Consider the following 21,225-nt stretch of genomic DNA (forward strand, 5'->3'; position numbering starts at 1 on the left):
TATTAAACAATGAAGGTTTACTTTTCATTTAAAAAAATTGGGGCTGTGTACATGTACAGTAGATTATGCCTGTTGTATGACATTTTTCCTCTGAAAAACATCTTTGTCTTAATGTCTGTTACCTTGAAACACTGCAACTTATACTTCACAGTTTACATTTTGTGTATTTCAACTTCTTTATCTTCTTCTAGTGGCTGTTTAACCTCATTTCAGCAAGTGATTACTGAAAGTAACTGGTTTTCGTGTTTGTATTTTCAGTGTTGAACGTCCTATTTCCCTAACTTTCCTTAAGCAAATTTCGTACGGTATATTACTTGAAGGTTGCGAGGTGCTACTTTGTCCAGAAACTCGCGAAGATGACTTATCCTCATGCTTTGTCCTGTAAGGTGGATACATCTGGAATGCGAGAGGCAGGCCGAAGGGGAAAGCGACATGCACGTGAAAGAAGACTACGTCTGCACAATTTGCAAGCAAGTTGAACTGGAGCTGACTCAGATGCAGGCCGGCGAGAACCAGGGCGACACCGGGTCAACTTCAGAGCCTGGAACAGGTTGGTGACAAGCGCTGGAAATCGCGGCCAGTGGAGCTGCTGTTAAAAAAAAAAGGGGCAAACACTTTGGTCACAATATATACATATACACAGTAGGTCAGTGCTAAGCAAATAAAATCAAGATGAATGAACCGTCTTGCCTATTTCCATAAAGAGATTACAGTGTGGAGCGCTAGGCTGTGGCCATTATGTATTTCACTTGGAGCGCTTTGCCTTAACGCTAGCTAGTACAATGGCTAAACAGAAGGCAGACCAAAAGAAAAGCCGTGGAGTGAGAGAAGGCCTTGGGCAAAACCGACTGCAGCATAGGTTTGGGTTTGTGAAAGATGGGTGTGCTGGGGGGGGAGGGAGGCTGGTGAAAGGAGGAGCTGAATTGTTTATTAACCTTGGTAGACATGACCTTAAATTTCTTCCTCATGTCTTCAAATGAGTTTTTTATTACTGTCTTTGAAGTGTCTTTTTATATAAATAGCAAGGTCACGTGAAACTGGGAGAAAAGTAAGGTGCTTGAAATATTAAAGAAAAGAAGGTTGCTATACCACAGAAGATGAACGTGTGCCTATGACTGCATATATATATATATGCGTACTTTGCAGACATTAGTCTTGGTTGCTTAAATGTATTTAGCAATGGCAAGAATTCTTTTCTGTAGATTTGTAACTGGCTTGTCTGTAATTGAAATGAAAGGTCTCTGAGCAGCAGGGAATTAGTTGCTTGGTGGAAATAGGCTGTCTTGGGTTATTCTGCCCAGACCTTCATTTCCTTTGTTTCATTTTCACATTATAAAGGAAGTTCCTGGTGTGCTAATCTTCATATAATGTGGCATATAAATCAGTTCATATCTGTAATGTTGATGGCAGGTGACCTGTACATTGACAGGCCTAAGGCCTTTCCCAGCCCTCCTGAGGTTTTGGGATATGTACTGTATTTTGGTATTTGGGAATAGAAAATATCTCAAAAGGGTTATTTTTAAGGTGATATCTGAGGAGTGAGTGTTATTCAACAAGTCACCTTTATATTGTCCTTTCACACAGGGTGTTTCTTGCTGAAAAGTGCTACAGCAGTTATGCTGCTCTTGTAATAAAACATACTGTGGATGATGGTGTCAAGAACTGATATAGAAAATGGTATGTTAAGCACTTTGAACTGTTTGTTGAGAACTGCTCTATTTGTGCTTTGTTGAAACAGAAATAAGTGGAAAAAACAGTTACACAAACTGCAAAGGTTCTAATTGTCAGTTTGCACACAATGCATGGGGGCTCGCCAAAAACGTGAAGATAAGCACAGCGATGTATTGGCTTAGCGGCTGTCAGCTGTGCCGGTCAATTATTGTTCTGATTCACAGTCAGGTGAAACGGAAGCAATCCTTTCATTGTTTATTCCATCCCCGGACAGTACCTGCTGATCCAGCAAAGGAGGTGAAACTCCTACCTGTTGGCTCCTCTTTAAACGTGTTCACAGCTCCCCCACATTCAAAGGGCTCGAATTGATGATCCTTTGCTTAGACATTGAGGGGATGTTCTTCTTACCTTTGCAAAGAAACAAATAACAGTATTTTTAGGTTTGACTGAAAGTTGGTGTGAAAAATGTGACTATTCCTTTTTAATGTCACTTTTATACTGGATTTTTTAAGCTGGCATTTTGATGGTTATCATCCAAATTGCTCTTTAAACCAACCTGAAAATACTTAATGAACATTTTGTTTACAAAATGTGTCTTGTGCAGATTTGTCTTGTGTATATGTGCATCTCCCAAGTGTCATTTCTTAATTAAGGCTCTTTGCTAAACAGGGTGGAACAATCCATTGACTTGAGTCTTTTTACCCAAAAAATTAATGGGTTTTTAAAACTATTGGAATGAAGAATTTCTCTGAGGATAGATTTGCCTGTGGTTTCCATTTCCAAGACACATTTCGTTATTCCCAGGCAAAATTTCAGCATATATGTGTAAAGATGAACTGTACCTTAGAAACCCACTTGGACAGATCATCATGGGAGTAATCTTCCCCCAATGCCAGGTGAGATGTGGCTGTGTTGATCTGAGTCAGGATTTAGCACAGAGCCCTACCCCAGGAGCATTCAGGCTTATAGCTGACCTGCTATCTGATGCATATGGATTGATGGGGGATATGCGATTTTAAGGGACTTCCAATTTTTTTGCTTTCAGAAGCAGGTAAATGATAAACAGGTTTGCCACAGACATCTGATCTCGGGCGAGCAAAGTGAAGGGAAAAGAAACCAGTGCCAGGATTCTTTTTTGTATGTCAACACTAATGTGCCAGTCACTGGAGACAGAGTTTGAATGGCTTTTGTGTCCGTGATAATCCGATCCTCCCAGTTTCTTTGCTGTCTTCCATGACCAAGCTGGCTCATATTTGAAAAACAAGTTACTGTTCGATCAGGATCCAATCAAGTCTTTTTTTTGTCGTCTTCTGTGGCTTTGCATTCGTCCACGCGTGTACATTTTGCAGGCAGGTACTGCGTCCTTTGCTTTTGTTCTGCGGGAGACCAGGTCACCTGTCAAATCGTATGTCAAGTCAGAAACCAGCCTGAGCTGATTAATAAACTCGGATATGGGTGAGCACAGTGCAGTGGCTGCTCTGTATGGGTGATGCAGTGCAAGGGGTAGGACAGTTATGCAATGTGCATAAATAATTTTTTATTAGATCACGTTATTCACTGTGTGACGCAGCCGAGAAATTTGGAGAGCATGAAGTGTGCTCGAGCTGCTGAAGGAAGCTGGTAATCACTCCAGATACAAGAGGTTCGGTGTGCATTCCGCACGTGATAGCTGGAGAAATCGGTGGCACTGTAAAAGAGAGCTGGCACAGGCAGAGCACCTGTGAGACAAACTAGTGTCTATCGCGAAACCAAAAGCTTTTGGCTATACGATTTACTTAATGACAATACACTGACAGCTGCAGCATCTAAACTGTTGGAGACTGACTTTTACTCCCAGCATCGAGCCAAAATAAATCCGAATCTGCCACTTTTTATTAAAAAGGGAACGTATTTGAAGAGATTATATTGCCTTACCTAACGAGACCAGTAGTCTCGTATAAATGACGGGGAGATTTACATTACCCCAGCAGCTGCTGTGTCCAGGAGTCAGTAGACCTAGACCTTGGGCCAAATGGAATTGAATGGGAGCTGAATAAGGGGGAAAATAAGATCAAAATGGGAGATGCAAAATAGACGTAAATAGAGAACTACATTTAGGGAAGTTTACGGAATACAATATCAGGTTGGGGTTTGACCAAAAGTAGTTTCCTGTATAGTCATGGTATTATGGTAAATGTATGTAGCTCCTCCAAAATATGCCACCTGAACAGAGGATCTGCTGCAGTTTTTTTATAATGACAGAAGACGGGCAATTCAGATTGATTTCAGCTTACTTCATTAAATTTCAAGGGTTTCATCCATTTCATTTCTAGAGGTTTAAGTTCACGTTTGACCCCAGTCCTGAAAACAATGCCCTGGTCATATTTTCTATTTCCAAAAGTCACAATTTATTGCGGATTTGCCAGCCCTTTTATAATATGTAATGTAATATGTCTGTATTGCAGTTGTGCCAATAAGCAGCAGGTGAACAAGTGGTGAGTCTATGAACTCTGAATCTGGGCATCTGGCCTGGCAGGACTGCAGAGTAACATCAGAAAACATTAGACTGCGGAAATGAGTTGGATACTGGCCAGAGCTCATCTTCCAGGGATCCACGTTTAAGATCAACACACTGAAAGCAAGTTTCACTGCACATGAGTTATTTACATCAAGCTCAAGTCATTGTCGCTGAATCATTTTTCTAGAAATGTATCTTGCTCATCATCCTTGAAAAATCCATAAAGCTGTCAAATTTACATTTTATACATAGTTCTATTAACAGTTGTATACAAATTGTATAAAGCAATCATTTGACAACCTAATGTCAAAATATTCAACATGCCTTTTAACAGCAGAGATATCAGAAATATTATTTTAATTGACAGAAAAGTCAGGTATTATTCCTGTACAAGGAACCATTTCAATGATATATGTTTGTCACAAAAATAAAAATTCAGTTCAGGAAGGGTTAAAATCTAAATACAGCACCGATATTCCCAGCTCCTGCGTCCACTTCGTCGTTCTTTGTTTCTGCTGTAGCAGTGCTCTTCCAGAGTCTGAGGAGAAGGCAGGTTCTCTGCCACTGTGGTTATAAATAGCTCCCAGGGCTAAGCCAGTCTGGCTTTGATCTCGCCATTGAAGTCTGAAGAGCCCGGGAGAGCATGCACTCAGCAGGCAATCAGCTAAACTTGTTTATTTCTCTCGAGGTGTATGCATTTTCCCAACACACACTTACACTGTGGATTGCAAAATCTCAAGATGCAACAGAATGCCTCAGGTTTTAATGGTTTTTAAAGGAGATCATTTCAATATTCAACTTTTTAGCACCGGCTGCTTAGGTTGTAGCTGCCATGACTGTGGACAGATAATTCCGTACACTTATGTAGCTCTATTCTGGACACTCCACTCAAAGCGTTTTCCAGGTAATGGGAATCCCCTCCACCACCACCAGTGTGCAGCCCCACAGCCGGAATGGACCAGCATGCTCCCCACACATCAGCTATCAGTGGGGAGGAGAGCAGACTGATGCCAGATCATAGAATTGGAGGCCACGATTGGTTAAAGCCAGTGGAAATTTGGTCAGGATTCCAGCATAACACCCCTACTCTTTTCGAGAAACGCCCTGGGATTTGTAATGACCACAGAGTCAGGACCTTGGTTTTAAGTCTCATCTGAAGGACGTAGCCTTTCTACAGTCTAGCGTCCCCATCACTATACTGGGGCATCAGGACCTGCACAGATTGCAGGGTGAACGCCCCCTACTGGCCCCACTAACACCTCAGAGGTCTCCCATGCAGGTACCGACCAGGCTCACACCTGCTGAGCTTCAGTGGGTTGCCAGTTGTGACATGCAGGGTGATGGCTGCAGATGGTGACTGTGGAGCTTCTGTAATGATGTATACAATATACAATACTTACTAGATCCTTATTTTAGTTTTGTAAAAATGTTGAAGATGTGAAGTTCCAGGTGCATGTTTGCGAATGAGCTGTCCGGATCCTGACCTGTACTGGTGCTGTGTACACCTCCAGTGCCCAGGGCTTCTCTCTCTGTTCCTGCTGCAGCACAACATGGGGGGTTTCCTTTCCCTGACACGTGAGCTTCTGCTTGCATGTGCTCTGAGGAAGGACAAGCAGCAGAGAAAGTTCACTTGTGAAGAGATTAAGCAAGCGTGACAGAATGTTATAAAATCATTTCTTGGTCAGATGGATAAAATCTTTTAAAGGGACTTTTTAGTCTGTGCACAATTAATAAAGAAGACTCAGAATTAATTATAACTTGCTTTTAGGAACTTGAATTTTGTGTTAACTTCAAATGTTCATATTGTTGATTTATGATGAGAATTATTTTTTTGAGAACTTGATAATTATTGGTAAATATGGTGTCCTTGTGAACAAATGGTATTTTTTTCCTAAAGTTTTTTGATAGTTGAGATTATATGTTAATGTGAATGACATTTTCAAGTGTTTTCTGGAAAATCAAAAGTTTGTTGTAGCAGCTTATTTTTAATACTCATTAAAAATCTCAGAAATTGTAAATGTAACAGAAATTGAAGTTAAGGTATCAATTGTATATTAATTTTAAGCAAAATATTACTTATATTTTAGTCAAGCATATTGTTCTCTCAGAGATATGTACTGATAAATACTGTATGCTGGGCTGATTTTGTGAAATTCAAGGTTGCTTACATTGGATCTAATAAGGTATCCAAAGTGACAGAAAAGTCTAGAAGGGTTACTTGACCTCTTGCAAAAATCACATTTGCTAAGGCTAACACTCTAAACCACTGTTTTTTTTATTTTTCCCTGAATCATCGGAGAATTCCATCTAATGAGAAGTCTTGAGAATTTATGTTGTCATGGTTATTCCTCCCATCAGTGCTCTGCTTATTATGCAGCTCTTAACACGAGAGGGTTTCAGCTCGGATAACTTGCGTAAGGCAGTGGTTATCAAAAGCAGCCGCCTGGGCTTTTAGAGCCTTAGTTCAGAAGGGGGGGGGGGGGGGTAGGATGTAGTTTCTCTTGTAGTGGTGAAAAGAGAGCAGTCCCATCTGATTGCTTTGTTTCTAGATTTTATTTTTCAGCAGGCTAATGGATTTGATATTTAGTATTTTTAGCTTTTGGAGTCTTGAAGACCTGTTTTTTTTTCCCCGATTTTCGCACCCTTTAAACTCTAAGGTCTGAGTTTTTTTTCTTTAAAAAAAATGCCCAGTATTTATATGTGACTCTTTGGGATATTAAAGTTAGTGTCCACCTCCTTTCTGCAGTTCGGTATCATTTTTCACTGAAAATCTTTTGAAAACCAGATTCAAAATTCAAAGACTTTTATCTGCTGATAGAACTCACAACTCCTGACAAGCCATAAAGGAATCAACTGGTCTATATGTACATCTAACTCATTTAATCCTTGAAACAGTTTTATTTTTTTAGTCAGAATGCCTCATTTGACACTTAATTGCACCACCATACAACTGCCATGGGATTTCGTAATAGTCTTAATTTTGTTTCTTTCAGGTTAACATGCATACTCAGCTGTATATTGACTTTTTAAAAGCTCATGCTTTACAGTAATAACAAAGCTTTATTTGTGAAACTTGAAATGTGGGGATTTTTTATCCCAGTGAAATTTAAAATGACCTCCTTTGTTATAAGTGTTTGCAATGTTACTTATAACTTACTACCCTTTCCTGTGTGAACAATACTGTATAATGGAAGCTTGTACTGATGGTCATAAAGACAAACTTACCTTGGGAAGCTGCACAAAGGGCTTGAAGGAAAGCTGTTGCGTTTTGTGAATATTTCACGCAGGAGAAGTATTGAAGCCTGTTGCCGTGCTGTCAGGCTTTGCAAGCAGCCCTTTGTGGATCATGAATAAGAGAATTTCCTTGGCTGCAAACACAGGGACCTGTCTGCCTTAGAATGTTCTTTTTATCATGTGTATTCTCCATCAGGATATCCCTGCAACAAGGTTCTGTTGTTTCTTTGGCTTTATATGAATAGATCTTGGGGTTTAAACTGAACATTGACAGATCACGTGGAACATCTTGATTGCTGTTTAATTTTGAAAACAAAGGGGTGTGTGATTATCAAGAGCCAGCTGTAGCACTAGTCTCTCATTTTAAACTGTCAAAAAATCTCTTGACTCTGATTTTCATTCATCCCCAAGCAGACTACTCTATCCCAGACTTATCCGGTTATCAGACATAGGAACTCCCTCATTCACTGCCCTTTTCCCTGCAACAATGAGTCATTTTTATTTGTTGTTAATCCTGTCATTTTGCTAAGTGCTAAATTGGCAAAATACAGCACAGTGGGTCCTGTGTTGCAAAAATTGGATACTCTTCTATTGTGCTTTGTATTTGTCATCTGTTTTACGCCAAAATCTTACAATCACACAGCTAGGGAAAAAGAAAAATGTGGAAGGTAAATTTGCTGTTTTATTATCACTTCCTGTTAGGGTTGTCCAATGTTTCATGGAATTAAACATTAAAATAACAGAAATATGCTTAAAATTAACTAGCGACGTTTGAATTCCTTTTTCATAGCGATTGCAGAGGACACTGAAACTGAAGAAATTGTGCAGCAGGAGCAAGTTGCCAATAAGTTTTCACTCAATGAAGAACGGAAAAATGAAGACTGTACACTAGGTAGGTTTTTGTCAGTAACACTTTTCCATTTTTGCTCTATCATAATGCATCATTTATAACATTTCATGATGGTGACCTTTGTTCTCATTATATCGACAATTATACCTTTTAACAAGGCATTGCAAAGTATTTCTTTTGTGTAGAAATTTCCCATTTCCATGTGTTTCTATAACTTTTCTATTATTTTTGGAAAATGTTTTTTACTTTAGTGCAATGATTTTAAGAGTTTGACATGACAATGACTAAGAGTTTATCTTGAAGCGCCATTTCTTCAAAAACAGTGAAGTTGTTGATAGGTCTTTGAACACTTTGAGCATGGATATTAAGGTTGTATTCTCGAGGAAGGTATATCGGCCAGCTTGGTTTAGTGTATTGAGCATACCTGGGGTTAACCCCCTATCTTTAAGATGATTGGACTGAGCCTTAGCAAAAATTGTTTTAATGCTTCAGATATTAATAGAAGGGGAAACATTTTAGGTGTCTCTTAACGCAGACTGAAGAGATTTTGATGTCTTGCTTCGTTTTCTTTCAGTCATTGAACCTGCACAAGAGATTCAAGTCACAGTGACCGTCACAGAGCCTGCTGAGCTGCCTGAGGCGCCTGCGGTTCCTGTAGAAGCACCACAGCTGCCGGTAGCAGTTCTGGCCGCAGGGGAAGTGGAAGAGAGACGGGAAGATATGGAGATAACTGAATCAGAAAAGGTCTTCATGGAGCTCCCGCCTGAAAAGGTGGATGAGAAGCAGCAGTCAGAAGAACTGAAACAGGATGTCAAATTACCCACCAAAGAAACCGTCTATGAGTCAGCGGTCACTGCCCAGACAGAACCCATGGTGGTCTCTGCTCCAGAACAATGTGTAGCGGACAGAACGATGGAACCCGTTGTCCCAGAGTCAGAGATACCTGCGGCTGCAGAGGATGAGACCAAACCCGTCCATGATCTGCCAGATGAGAAAGAGGTCTCGCAGGTTTGTGACGTCAGCCCAGTGGTTGAGATGGATACCACGCCTGCCAGCGAAAGGAGCTTCTCCGACATAAACTCGCCCGCAGAGGACAAGGTTCTGAAGCAGTCTCCGGAAATGCCCTATTCCGTGTCTTCGGACTCCAGCAAGCTGGCTCAGTCGCCCTTCTCTGTGGGAGCGTCTCCGAAAGAATCATCCCATGCTCAGAACTTCTCGGTGGCAAGTGGATACAATGGCAGTGCTGCTTCCACGACTTTCATCCCTGTGGCTCCCAAAATTGGCATGGGAAAGCCCGCGATCACCAAGAGGAAGTTCTCTCCTGGAAGACCCCGGGTGAAACAGGTGAGTTGCTGGCTTGGGCTTTTTAAGTGGTGGTGAATCCTTGCCCGAATAATTAAGTTTGACGAAAACCTCTGCCAAAATCGGTTTCTCAAGTGATCATCTCTAACAGTTAAAGTCCTCTTCAGTACCTTTCCTGCTGAAGGACCCTTTCAGTAAATGGTTAAGAGGAAGTTAACACACACTGGAATCTAAAAGAAGTCATGTTCATATCTTGACTGGCCCTCGGTGACATTTGTGCATGCTTTAATTGGTGGCAGAAAAAATATTAGGTAGTACGATTAGCATTTATAACTTTGTGAACATATATGATTTATAGGTGCAGTTATTTACGCTGCTCATGTATGTTGCATAAAGTCTGCATTAGTCTGTAGGTCTTATTATAGGTCTCATGAATTTTAAGCAAATGGCTTTAGTTTGAAGTGCTCGTAATTGTGTGGAAGGAATCATTCGTTGGAATGACTTACTATAAATAGCCAAGGAGAAAATCAGATGTAGAACATTTACTGTTTTCTTCTTTCTGAGGGCTTGTAGGCAACATAGATATCAAACTGTCAGCTGTGTTGGGTATCTGTTTTCACTGGTGGTGGTGTAATCTGAAATGAGTTCATTTGGCAGAACCTGTAATGAAATGGAGAATTTTAAGAGTGGTGGTTGAATTCAATCTTACTAAACACCTTCAAAATGTTTTTCCTCTGATATCATGTTTAGTATTGGCACAAGCAACCATGGTTTTAACAGCCTTGTATTTGGCTAGTGTTGTAACATGTAATGGCTTTAAAAATAGTTTGGAAAAATTTTAGGAAGACCAATGGTGATGGTCACAGTAGCTTTAGCAATTAGCACTAATGTCTGTGTCTTTGTGCCCTGGTTTCAGTTTTGGCACAGGTTGCCGTCTGTGATGACTGACTAGTGTCTTAGCAGTCTTGTACTTTTAGTGCCACCTTGCTTCCAGAATAAACTTTCAGGGTTGCTACAGTCCTCAACAGGAAAAGTGGTTTCTGATACTGGATGGAAGGAAGACCAGTGGGCTGTACTTAAGATGTGCAATTACTTCCTTCATCAGTAATGTCTGTTTTTCCCTTCCTGTGATTCTGTCCTAATGATTTTCAGCAGATTTTGCAAGCCTAATTACTTCCCCCAGTTTTGTTACCTGGCACTAAATGGGAACTGTGAAATAATCTGCATTTGCTGTTAATGGTGTTTTTTGTAATGTCTATAGAGAAATTGGGAGCAGTAAGAAAAGTATGTTAGATCATATTAAGGCGTTTGGTTGTGGTAAGGCTCATTTGAAAATCATGAAACTTTTATTACATGGATTGCTCTTTAGATTTTGTCCTGAAAATCTGTTTTACTATTTGAGTTTGTATTTATGTGCTTAAATGTACTACCATAGGCTTCCTCTTGTCTGCTTATCCACTCCCTCAGGAGGATCTGCTGTGGTTCATGGTCAATAACGTGAGGGGTGGGCTTTCTTAATTCTGGAGCATGGCTTGCGATTTGTCTCAAGTGCACATTCAGCTATCATCTTGGCCATTCGGATCTTGGGGTTCATTTGCAGAAAGGTTTCAGCCCCACCTCTCCTTCATAAAGGCCTGTGCCTCAGTTTGATCGTGTGGAGCCTTTGGAAAACCTTATATATCTATCATGAGCTGTGCAGCAGATAATCAGCACATGAGGAAGTCTAGGAGGGGACTGCAAATAACTTGCAAAGTCAGAACAAGTGCAGCACAAAAGGAAAATGACATTCAATTTCTTGTGTAATCCATATATCCTCAGCCACTGTTCTTATAAATTGACCGCTCTCATCTTTAATTTGTAAATCTTACTTTGTGGAATGGTTTTGATTAGACATTTTCACTTCACTTGGCTAATCCTCTGATCAGCATTTTGTACATCACTAGTTGGTGGGCAATTGAGGCCTTGTTCACTGTAAAGTAATGTTATAGAGCTGGATTAATATTGCTACTGCACAATCCCATGATGCCAAAATGGGTAGAGGGGGGATATCCAGTTGCAAAAGTCTTTCATTGGTGAGCTTGAGCTGTGTGCCAGCATTCATTGTTTAGCAGACTCCAGAGCTGTGCAAGTGCTTGGTGTTGCCTATTGCCAGTCCTGTTAAGGGTGGTCCAGATATAAATGCATAGCTACAAAAATAGTGGTCTATCAGTGTAGCTAGCTAGGCTTTCATTAAGTCTAGGAACAGGTAAAGGTTTATTCTATGCTGAAAAAAAATGACAAAGTTTTGGCTGTGCAGCCGTCTTGAGGTTCGTGAAGATGGCTCATTTAAGTGGGTCTAGTCTGATGCCAGAGGACTTTAATGATGGATGATCAGTGTGTTCTTACAGGCTCTCCAAACAGGTACCTAGACAGCTCAGACTTAAGTTACATGTATTTTGTCATCTGTTATCTGACAGAGTGAGACTCCATTGCAGGGTCATTCTCATAAAATAGATGCTTGTTAACTTGTACTTAAATCTGAATATTTGTTAAATTTCATCACCAGCTGCTCCACTTAAACACACTTTAAATGTAATTTTGGTAGTTCGGAATGAATAATAATTAAGGTCTGTGAATCGTGATGAAAGTAATTGTTCTGAATCAGTTTTTCAAGACTCCAGTTAATAGATGGTCTAGTGTGATATAAATTATGTGGAGATGGAGGGGAATGCCAGCTGTGTCCAGTGATGAAGTGACAGGTTCACCGTCCTGGCTCTGGTTTCACATCTCCACTTCTGTCTTCTCAAGTGCTTTCCCCAAATTTACAAAGAAATACATCACCCCCTTTACCGAAAGCCTTGTTTCCGCTCAGCTCTTATGCTTATTTTGCTTTAGTATGTTCTGTGAAATGTTATGTGATGTGTTTTTTTTTATACTTACATTCATGTGTAGCATATATTCAAAGGCGCATGTTTATGCTGCAGGTAACCATGGTGATCTTTTTTTCTTCTCATGCTCCTCATCCTTGAGACAGTCTGAGTAAACATTTGCCTTCAACTTCAAACCATGTTTTGTGTTTTAACACTTTTAAGTTGCCTGCCTAGGGCCAACTTGTGTTACAATACTTTCATTAACATTAAGTGTTTGACATTAAGAATTATAAGTTTGGGACAAATCAGTGAATGGTAAGCAAAATCATACCCTTGGCTATATTCTATTTTGTAAAGACATTCTTTTAAAGTGATAAATAATATAGTTCTCACTTTGCCCTACAGTAATTATTCTGACTGTAATTAAACGTAACTGAGTTTATCAAAGAGAACTCTTGAATCAAAAAACAAATTTGATCCTAAATTCCCTTATGTTCTCTAGGCAAGTCTGAAGAGCAACACAGTCGCTGCTGTCATCTAATTATGCCAGGGAATTGCAATTCTGTTGAGATGGCAGGTGCTGGGGTTGGTATTTTGGCTGAAGATAGTTTTTTCCCCAAATGCTAACTAGCCCTGTCTAATCTAAAGATATTACATAAATAGTAAAAAAAAAAACATGCATGCAAAGTTTTTGTGTTTCTATTACATAGTGAATATTTTACTCAGTTATTGCGAAAATAAGTTTGAAATGCCTGACGTTTAGTCAGCTTTAACACCTTCATTTTTTTTTGAGATTTTAGAGTTTGCAACATTTTTCGGTCGATGCAGAGTGTAAACAGCCTTTTATGTATGTAACAGCCTTTATGCAGCATAAATGGTTTGTCCCAAACTTTTGAATTTCACTCCTGCTTTCTCTAGCTTTTTTTTTCCTTTGCTGGCTTTCGATTTATGTTGCTACATTTTGTCCCCCTTCTCTCATCCACGATGCCGTAGGGAGCTTGGAGCACCCCTAGCACTGTGAGCTCGCCTTCATGGTCCCCGGACCGCTCAGAGGGGTGGGAAACCCCAAAGACGAGGCAGCCATCAAGCACTCCCATCTGGACCGTCAAAGTGGTAAATAGTCTGTGCTACGTTACAGTCAAAGTGGGCCCAGCGCTGTCTTCCATGCAGAAGCCCACTGTGCAGCTCCAGCGGCGTTTTCTCCAGGTGCTGCAGTAATAGTGAGAGACACCTGTTGGGTGGTGGGCATCTGTGCGCCGCAGAGCCTGTCTGTTTCCTGTTATCAAACAGAGGTCATTAATCTCCTGACTCCTGGGCAGAATCCAATACAGATCAAAAAGCTGGCTTGGGAATTTCCCCCCGGCTGAAGGTCTGTAGTTCCCGAGCTGCCTTAATCATATACAGGCCGTTCCTGGAAATGTTTTTATGACACCTAAGGGCGACCAATCCAAATAACCTGTTGCTTATGTCCTAAAACATCAACCTTGACTGTTTGGAGAATGCCGTCTCCATAGTTGTGGTAGTTATACGTTTTCAAAAGTATCACCCTTTTATAAGCTGTTTTTTAATACGTGGTGTTTTAGTGCAGGTAAAATGTTTCTAGATTGTTTACTTGTGACATTGGAAGATGCAAAAATCTGCATATTTCTTTGTCTGGATTGTCTGGTACCTTGGAGTACCACCTTAAATGCTCTTCTCGACTTAGTGCAATTAAAGCAGGCCTTTTCTTGGCTTATTCCCATATTTGTTTTTAAGAAGTCACAGCACAAGTCACAGCTTTAGTCTGTGTTTTTCTTTTTGAGAGAGAGAGAGTCTTGCTGCCTGCATATGCATGATAAAGCAGCTTTTGGCCACAATTTGTCAATCTACCTGCTTTTGTGTCGCTAATATAAACGCACTAACCAACTTGCACACCCTGACTGCTTGTCCTTCAGGAAAACAGGTTTGATCAATGAAAGAGGCTATTGCATGGTTCAGTTTAGTAGTAACTGTTTCTCACTTAAATTTAAACATGAGAAATTGTGCTGTGGTTCCGTAATGGTCTCAGGCAGTCATTTGCTGACAGCCTTGACATTTATCTTTTGGCTTATGTGGCCATCTGTGCTAAAGTCAGGAAATCTTTCATTGGATGGAGGTGTTCCAGTTTTTTTCCTGTAGTGCTAAGGTAGGTATATTTTCCAGCAGTTTAAAGGTGAGACACATGTTACCGTAGCAACAGTTGATAAATGGTACCACTCCCGGTTGTGTTATCAAATGAAACTTTAAGATAAACACGATTTAGAGAATGGAAAGACAAATACTACAATAATATATATAATCACAATTGAATATTTGAAAATAATTGCCATTATTTCTTAATTTTGGAGGGTCCCTGTAGAACAAATTGCATGGATAATTGAAAACGGTCACCTGGTATGTGTCATGACCATCCTGGAGCTATATAGAAAAAAAACAGGTCCAGCGAAAGTGTGGAAATGGAATGGGTGAAGTTAACATTCTTTGCTCAAAAGTTTTAAGTTGGGATTGCCCTGATAAGAACTTTGATAGAGTTTGTTAGCTGCATTATACTGCTCTACCTTCCATTAACACATCATGAAGAGCTTTCCCATCTCTGTGATAATGGGACAGAATTCCCATAAAAAGAACCAAAAGACGTGCTTCTGGGTTTGGCAAGAAAGTGAAAGAGAAGTGGGCATGGAACAGCTTCGGTATTTAGCGGGATGCTACAGAGCATAGCTGGTGAAACTTTAGGAGGTGGTCATATGAGATTTTCTCCCATAAACTGCAGAAAACCTCTCTCACAATATCCAGAAATAAGTTTGTATTGGACAAATATGTCAGCAAGCCTGTTAACAGACACTTGTGCTGTTTAATTGACTGAGAGAAAAATGCACTTCCATTCTAGCCTCACGGTAATTATTTTCTCTTCTTGGCTGCAGTTACTCTTGGAATTGTACGATTCTGTTAGTAGACACTGTGAATCAGTGAGGTATACATAGATAACACTGACGAAAGGAAAGGATCTTGCAGGAAGGAGCTGTATGGAAGGAGATTAATATTTCAGGTTAAAGTTTTTGTTCCAAGATGACATGGAACATTCAGGGCAGTTTCCTCGTTTAAAATCTATTATAACACATTGGTAATGGTTTGAATTATGAAGCCTGTGATGGACAAGAATGGCCGAAAGTATGTAATTGACATAGCACTTTATATTTTAGCCTTGCTATGCAAACACTGTGACAATGCCAAGCCAAGTCAAATTGGCAATAGTAAATAGTGGCCGTTGAAGGTAGTATTAACAAATAGTGAGAATGTTTTACAAATTTTCACATTTGTATTTGTAACTGAAAGAAATGATCAGATTAAATTATTAATTATTAAGTTTAAATTATGAGCAGCAGAGCCATTTGCTATGTAGAAGTTATAGTTAAGACTGTAAACCACTGTTCCATGCTTTTTTGTGAAAGATAAATGTCTAAATCATAACTAAAAAATATAGGTTTGCCTGTCAGTCAAACATTTGGTTGTTTCCAAACACATCAACACCTTCCTAGTTAAGCATACGTCAAAGTTTGAAAATTGTCAGTGATCACAATCTTTGTTTTCAGTGAGACTGCTGTACAGAACATTTCAGAGAGCTTCATGATGTTAAAAGCATCTCAGAAATAAGTGGGGCAGTAACAATTGGAGCATTTCTTAATCAATTAGCAAGCATGAGAGTGTTAAATGTTAAATGTTCAGTAAACTTCCTGAAAATGTTTTAAACATTTAATGTAATTGCTAAACATCCGTATAACATTTATTTTCTAGCCAGGCTATAGTTTTGCAGAAACGCTTATAACATTTTTCCTTTAGAACTTTTCTATGGCTTTGACCATTTTTCTCTCTTTCATGCTCATTTGACCCCCAATGGACTTCCTCCCTCATTTATTCAGCAGCTAAAACAGCACTGACAATATAGTATTGAACCTCCAAACCAGTTTAGAAGGCTGTTCAGAAAAATACAACCCTGTTCTGATAAGCCTGTCTTTACCACAAGGGAGCTTTCCAGGGCCTTTTATTAAACAATTAATTTTTTTAACTCTGTAGTATTTTGTTGTAGAGTTCTTGGATTAGCTTAGATCCCTCATAAGGGAGTTAAGAAGATAGTACATTGTGAGATGCGTTTCTCTCTGAAGAGTGTTCAATAAAACAAAGATTAAAATATTGCATATTCAAGCAGAGACTATTTTAGGTTCTGGCGTTTTATCTCATAAGCATCTGTAAACATGTACAGGAGGGCTGTACTTTTGGGTATTAGTGAACAGCTTGGGGAGCGTTCAGACTGGGTGGAACGTGATGGTGAAGAGACAGATGGGCATCGGACAATAATTTGGATGGTTGGGGAGGGGCAGAGAGGTTGTGGAGATTACTGCTGCATCAGATCAGTCACCCTGCTGGGAGGAGGCCTTGCTGTTTACCAGACCTAATGTTTTGTTTTCTTTTTTTGCTTTGGTTACATTGTAGGGTCTAACTCTAGGCAGGCTGACTAGGCCAAAGTCCTAAAGTGCTGAACTCTGGTCTTTTCAACAGGGCCGTGGATCAGGCTTTCCAGGGAAGAGGAGGCCAAGGGGTGCTAGCCTTTCAGGGCGAGGAGGAAGAGGCCGTTCAAAGATGAAGAATGGAATTGGCCCAGTTATAACACCTGGAGTATGTTTCTCACCCCAGTTTTAATGCTTTTTTTTGGTTGTTTCAGTGCACATTAAACGGGTTTCCTGAATATTGGGCTTTTTGAAGCAGCTGGATCATAAAAGTTGTGCCCGCACGCCCCTCCCAGAGCAATGTTCTTGTACACCTTAAAATGAAATAAGGGGAACAGGCTCCCATGATCAATGACAGCGCAGGCCAGAGCTGTATTTGCACATTGTACCTATTATCTTTGCCTGTAATCTTTACCATGCTTCCCTGGTGGACACTGGTGCAAGAGCCCTTTGGGTTTGCAGTGTTATTGCCAGTAAGGTTGTCTGCTCAGTAGCTTTATAAACAGTTTTCACAATACAAAATTCAAATGGGACAACTCCCAGTAGATACTACAGTAGATCTGTTTACAGTAGAATTGAGATCTGTCTTTAACTCATTGGCTTTGATTTTCAGACTCTTGACCATTTACAAATTAGTACTTTTGTTTGACCAAAGTCTCATCAGTTGTTTCTCTTTAATTCAGATTTATTATTAAGTCCAGGCTTTAATCATTGAATGTGAGTTTACAGTATATTGATCATGAAACCATTAACTTTGTGTACATCTCAAACAGCTAATGTACAGTAACCGCTGTTCTGTCCTGCTGCATCTTGTCTAGAAAATTCAAGTAGGGAATCGAGCCTGTTGTGGTACCATATGCTGACCTACATCCTGGGAGCCCACTTTCTGTTCCTCCTTTTGCTTCTTTTTAGGTGAACCTCACAGAAACGTATTCTGTAAAGGATGAGGAAGAAAACTCGATGCACAACACAGTTGTTTTGTTCTCCAGCAGCGACAGGTTCACTTTGAAACAGGTGAGGTCTCTTTGCTCATTTGTCTAATGCTAACAAGTTGCAAGTATTTGCTTGTGTGATAGCAGCAACAAAAGGCAGAGCTTGGCTTTCACTGTCTTGGGTATCTGTGTGCAGTTAATTGGAGAAACCTAATTATTATTTGTAAGCTTTTTTCCCGCTTGAAATTTTGGTTTCTTTTATGGAAACTCACATCCCTTGTGCCAGGGGAGCTGAACCCCTGAGAGTATTATTACTTTTGTCATGAGTTATAATTTAATCACTGACACTGGAAGATGTTTGCCATCGTGTTGTAGTTTGGAGAGAAGCTTATTAAGGGCTGTGAAACCCTTGCCTGCGATGCATGCGGTATCTTTGTGAGCAGTAGTCTTGCTGTAGGAAGACATAAGCACTTAATTACATTTTAGTTTTTATGTTGTTTCCCTTTTTAGCTTTTCTAATATCATAGCTATTGTTTACCATAATAATTAATAATTAGTGCCTTGCAAATGTTTATGTATTTTACTGTATGAAATGTGCCTAATCTTACTCATTTTCTATTTGCAGGCTTTCGTTACACATTGCGTTTTCATTTTTATGGTACAATTCTGTGCTCCACTTCTTTTGGCATTGTTACACTGACCGCAGCAGCGTGTGCAAGGCAAGAGAGTAGACCTGATGGCCATGTTTCACAAAGAGGTCTCGGCAAATGAAAAGGAAGATTACTCGGCCGTGTGTTAATGCACGTCTTTATTTCAGGACATGTGTGTCGTCTGTGGAAGTTTCGGGCAGGGAGCAGAGGGGAGACTCCTGGCTTGTTCCCAATGTGGCCAGTGTTACCATCCGTATTGTGTCAGTATTAAGGTAAGACAACTGCCCCAGGACTTTTTGTGGTTGTATAAAAAGCTGATCTTTTTTTAAAATCCAAATGAAAAATTTTTTTTTAGCTCTTAACCAAGAAATTCTCTACTGAACAGAGGTGAGCACCTTTCAGCAAGAGTTTGTAATCCCACACTTACTGTATATTTGGGATGGCAAATCTTCAGACCCTGCATATCAAAATCGCAGCTTGGAGTCATGCAGTAAGGCACAGCATTAAATATGTGCATACTGGAAGTATTTCAGTTATCCTTAAAGAGCTCTCCAATGTTTTGAAATAACTCGTAACTTCTAATATTATGACTTATATTGCTAATTACTTTTTATGAATTTTGCCATTTTAATAAATTGCTTTTTAGCGATTAAGTTTGAAATAAGAAAAACATCAAAGAATTGGAAGCCATGCCTAATTATACCTATGCCAGTTGTCATTGCCAATTAATTTAAATCGATTGTTATTAATTAAACTCACTCAATTTGGAGCAGCCATTTGTTTTTTTCCACATCTTGGCTCCCAGCTGTGAGCCCTGCTGCTGCCCGCAGGGGCTAATGGCGACTTTCAGGCCGACTCTTCTAAGAGGCCCACGTCAAGCCACTCATCTTGTAGCGCAGCGCGGGCTACACTGTACCCGCCGGGGCCGCCGAGAGTTGAGAGCGCCCTGGAGAATCATCCCACCCCGCCTTGTTCCCATGATCCCAGTGACAGTTGGCAGGTTGGCATGACCCCGTGACGCGGGGTCATAGACATCAGCCTCTCCTCAGGCACGAGCCTTCACTGATTGAGCCACTCGGGAGCCCCCAGAATCTCAAGACAAATTCAGTTAATTTGTTTTGAAGAAGCAGTTACCCGCTGCGATGTTTTATGATGGCGTCAGTCTTCGTTTTTACAAGACGTTAGCATTCATTTGAACCGTACTACAACTCGGCCCACAGTGCGGAATACTGTACTGTTTGCTGTTGGAAATGTGAGTAATGGTTATAAAGGGGTTCAGCACCTTAAGTGTTGCGGCACACAAATAAAAACCAGTTCCCATCGATACTTCAAAAGTGGGGAGCCTCATCTAGCTTGATATGCTGAAGACTTCATTTAATTTTAATCATGCCATCCAATCGCTTGTCAAACATAATTGACAGTTAATAGTGCAGTTAATTTTTAAGACATTTTAATGTGCAGTGATAGAAGCTAATAGTTGTGGAAGATTAAATTCTGTTAGAGATGACTTAGTTTTGCAAGCTCGTAAAACACCAATTAAGCATTAGCAGTCAGCACTTTGAATATAAAAGGCACTGGAAGAACACCACAAAGGGAGTGATTGACGCTTAATGGTTTCATGTCATCCAGTTGGCACGTACAGTATCCATAAGTTAAGCGTTATTTACTGGAAAAAAAAAACACTTCTGTGTTTGCTAATTAGTTGAATGCTTTGTTGTAAAAATAAGATGTACAGAATTCAGGGGGTAATGTTGTGTGACATTTGAACATTGTTTGTCAAGGTCATAGAGTGCACAAGTGTGCATATGCAAGGCCCAGAAATGAATGTTTTATGCAAATGCAAATAAAAGTAACATGTTTAGTCAAACTAATTTTATTGCCATAATTTTTTTTTATGTTTTATTTACTTTTAGAAAAAAAGGAGTGTTCTTTTCTTGCAGCAGAAGAGCCGTTTTTTAAAGTTTTCTGACTTTTGGCATCTTGAACATTGATTTTAGAAAGATATCGGTAATACCTTTCGGTTTTTGTGCGGAATATAGTTGTAATGTCAGGCATAGAAGTTTAAAATGCTTTTGTGCCGCACTTTAGAGGAATGTAGGATACCATAATACAACTAAACTGCTCTACCTCGAATTTCTGTGTACAGCTTAAGATTTAATACACTGTTATCATTCCAAGTCATCTTAAATCAAGGCACCAGTGAAATAATACCGCTGGAAGGCTGTGCTGGGTTTCTCATTCCCCTTCCAGCTGTGAGCAGGGGAGGCGTTCACCCGTCTGTGCTCGCTGCTTTCAGATCACGAAGGTCGTGCTGAGCAAGGGCTGGCGCTGCCTGGAGTGCACGGTGTGCGAGGCCTGTGGGAAGGCCACCGACCCCGGGCGGCTGCTCCTGTGCGACGACTGCGACATCAGCTACCACACCTACTGCCTGGACCCGCCCCTGCAGACGGTGCCCAAGGGCAGCTGGAAGTGCAAGTGGTGAGAGCTGGCGCCCTGGCCGGCGCGCGGCGACGTCCGCTCTCCGTCTATCTCTGGCTAGGATTTAGCAGCTGTTTTCAAACGAGATATAAAAGGATTTCCCCATGTTTTTCTTCTTCTTTTTGAAATCCCAGATATAATCCTTATTTATATTCTGAATGATTTAATGTTTCCCAAGAACGTTTGGCAGTTTTACAGTACGAGTAAATCCAATTTGGGGAGAAATTTGATCTTCAGCAAAC

General features: G+C 40.3%; 1 protein-coding gene across 12 annotated transcripts in view; it reads left to right on the top strand.

Moving 5' to 3' along the window:
- Positions 1-21,225, top strand: part of LOC148833053 (histone-lysine N-methyltransferase 2C-like) — a 158,107-nt gene that overhangs the window by 79,229 nt on the left and 57,653 nt on the right. For 10 of the 12 annotated variants that reach the window (XM_088918211.1, XM_088918217.1, XM_088918216.1 and 7 more), the window contains 8 exons: positions 387-550; positions 8,193-8,294; positions 8,827-9,596; positions 13,397-13,516; positions 16,976-17,092; positions 17,836-17,937; positions 18,673-18,777; positions 20,802-20,983. In XM_088918211.1, coding sequence (XP_088774337.1) covers positions 387-550; positions 8,193-8,294; positions 8,827-9,596; positions 13,397-13,516; positions 16,976-17,092; positions 17,836-17,937; positions 18,673-18,777; positions 20,802-20,983 — 1,662 coding nt within the window. The remainder of the gene's footprint in view (positions 1-386; positions 551-8,192; positions 8,295-8,826; positions 9,597-13,396; positions 13,517-16,975; positions 17,093-17,835; positions 17,938-18,672; positions 18,778-20,801; positions 20,984-21,225) is intronic. The other 2 variants (XM_088918218.1, XM_088918221.1) reach the window with 1 other exon arrangement.

Source organism: Atractosteus spatula, chromosome 6, assembly GCF_055471065.1.
Source record: "Atractosteus spatula isolate fAtrSpa1 chromosome 6, fAtrSpa1.hap1, whole genome shotgun sequence".
Classification (NCBI taxonomy): domain Eukaryota; kingdom Metazoa; phylum Chordata; class Actinopteri; order Semionotiformes; family Lepisosteidae; genus Atractosteus; species Atractosteus spatula.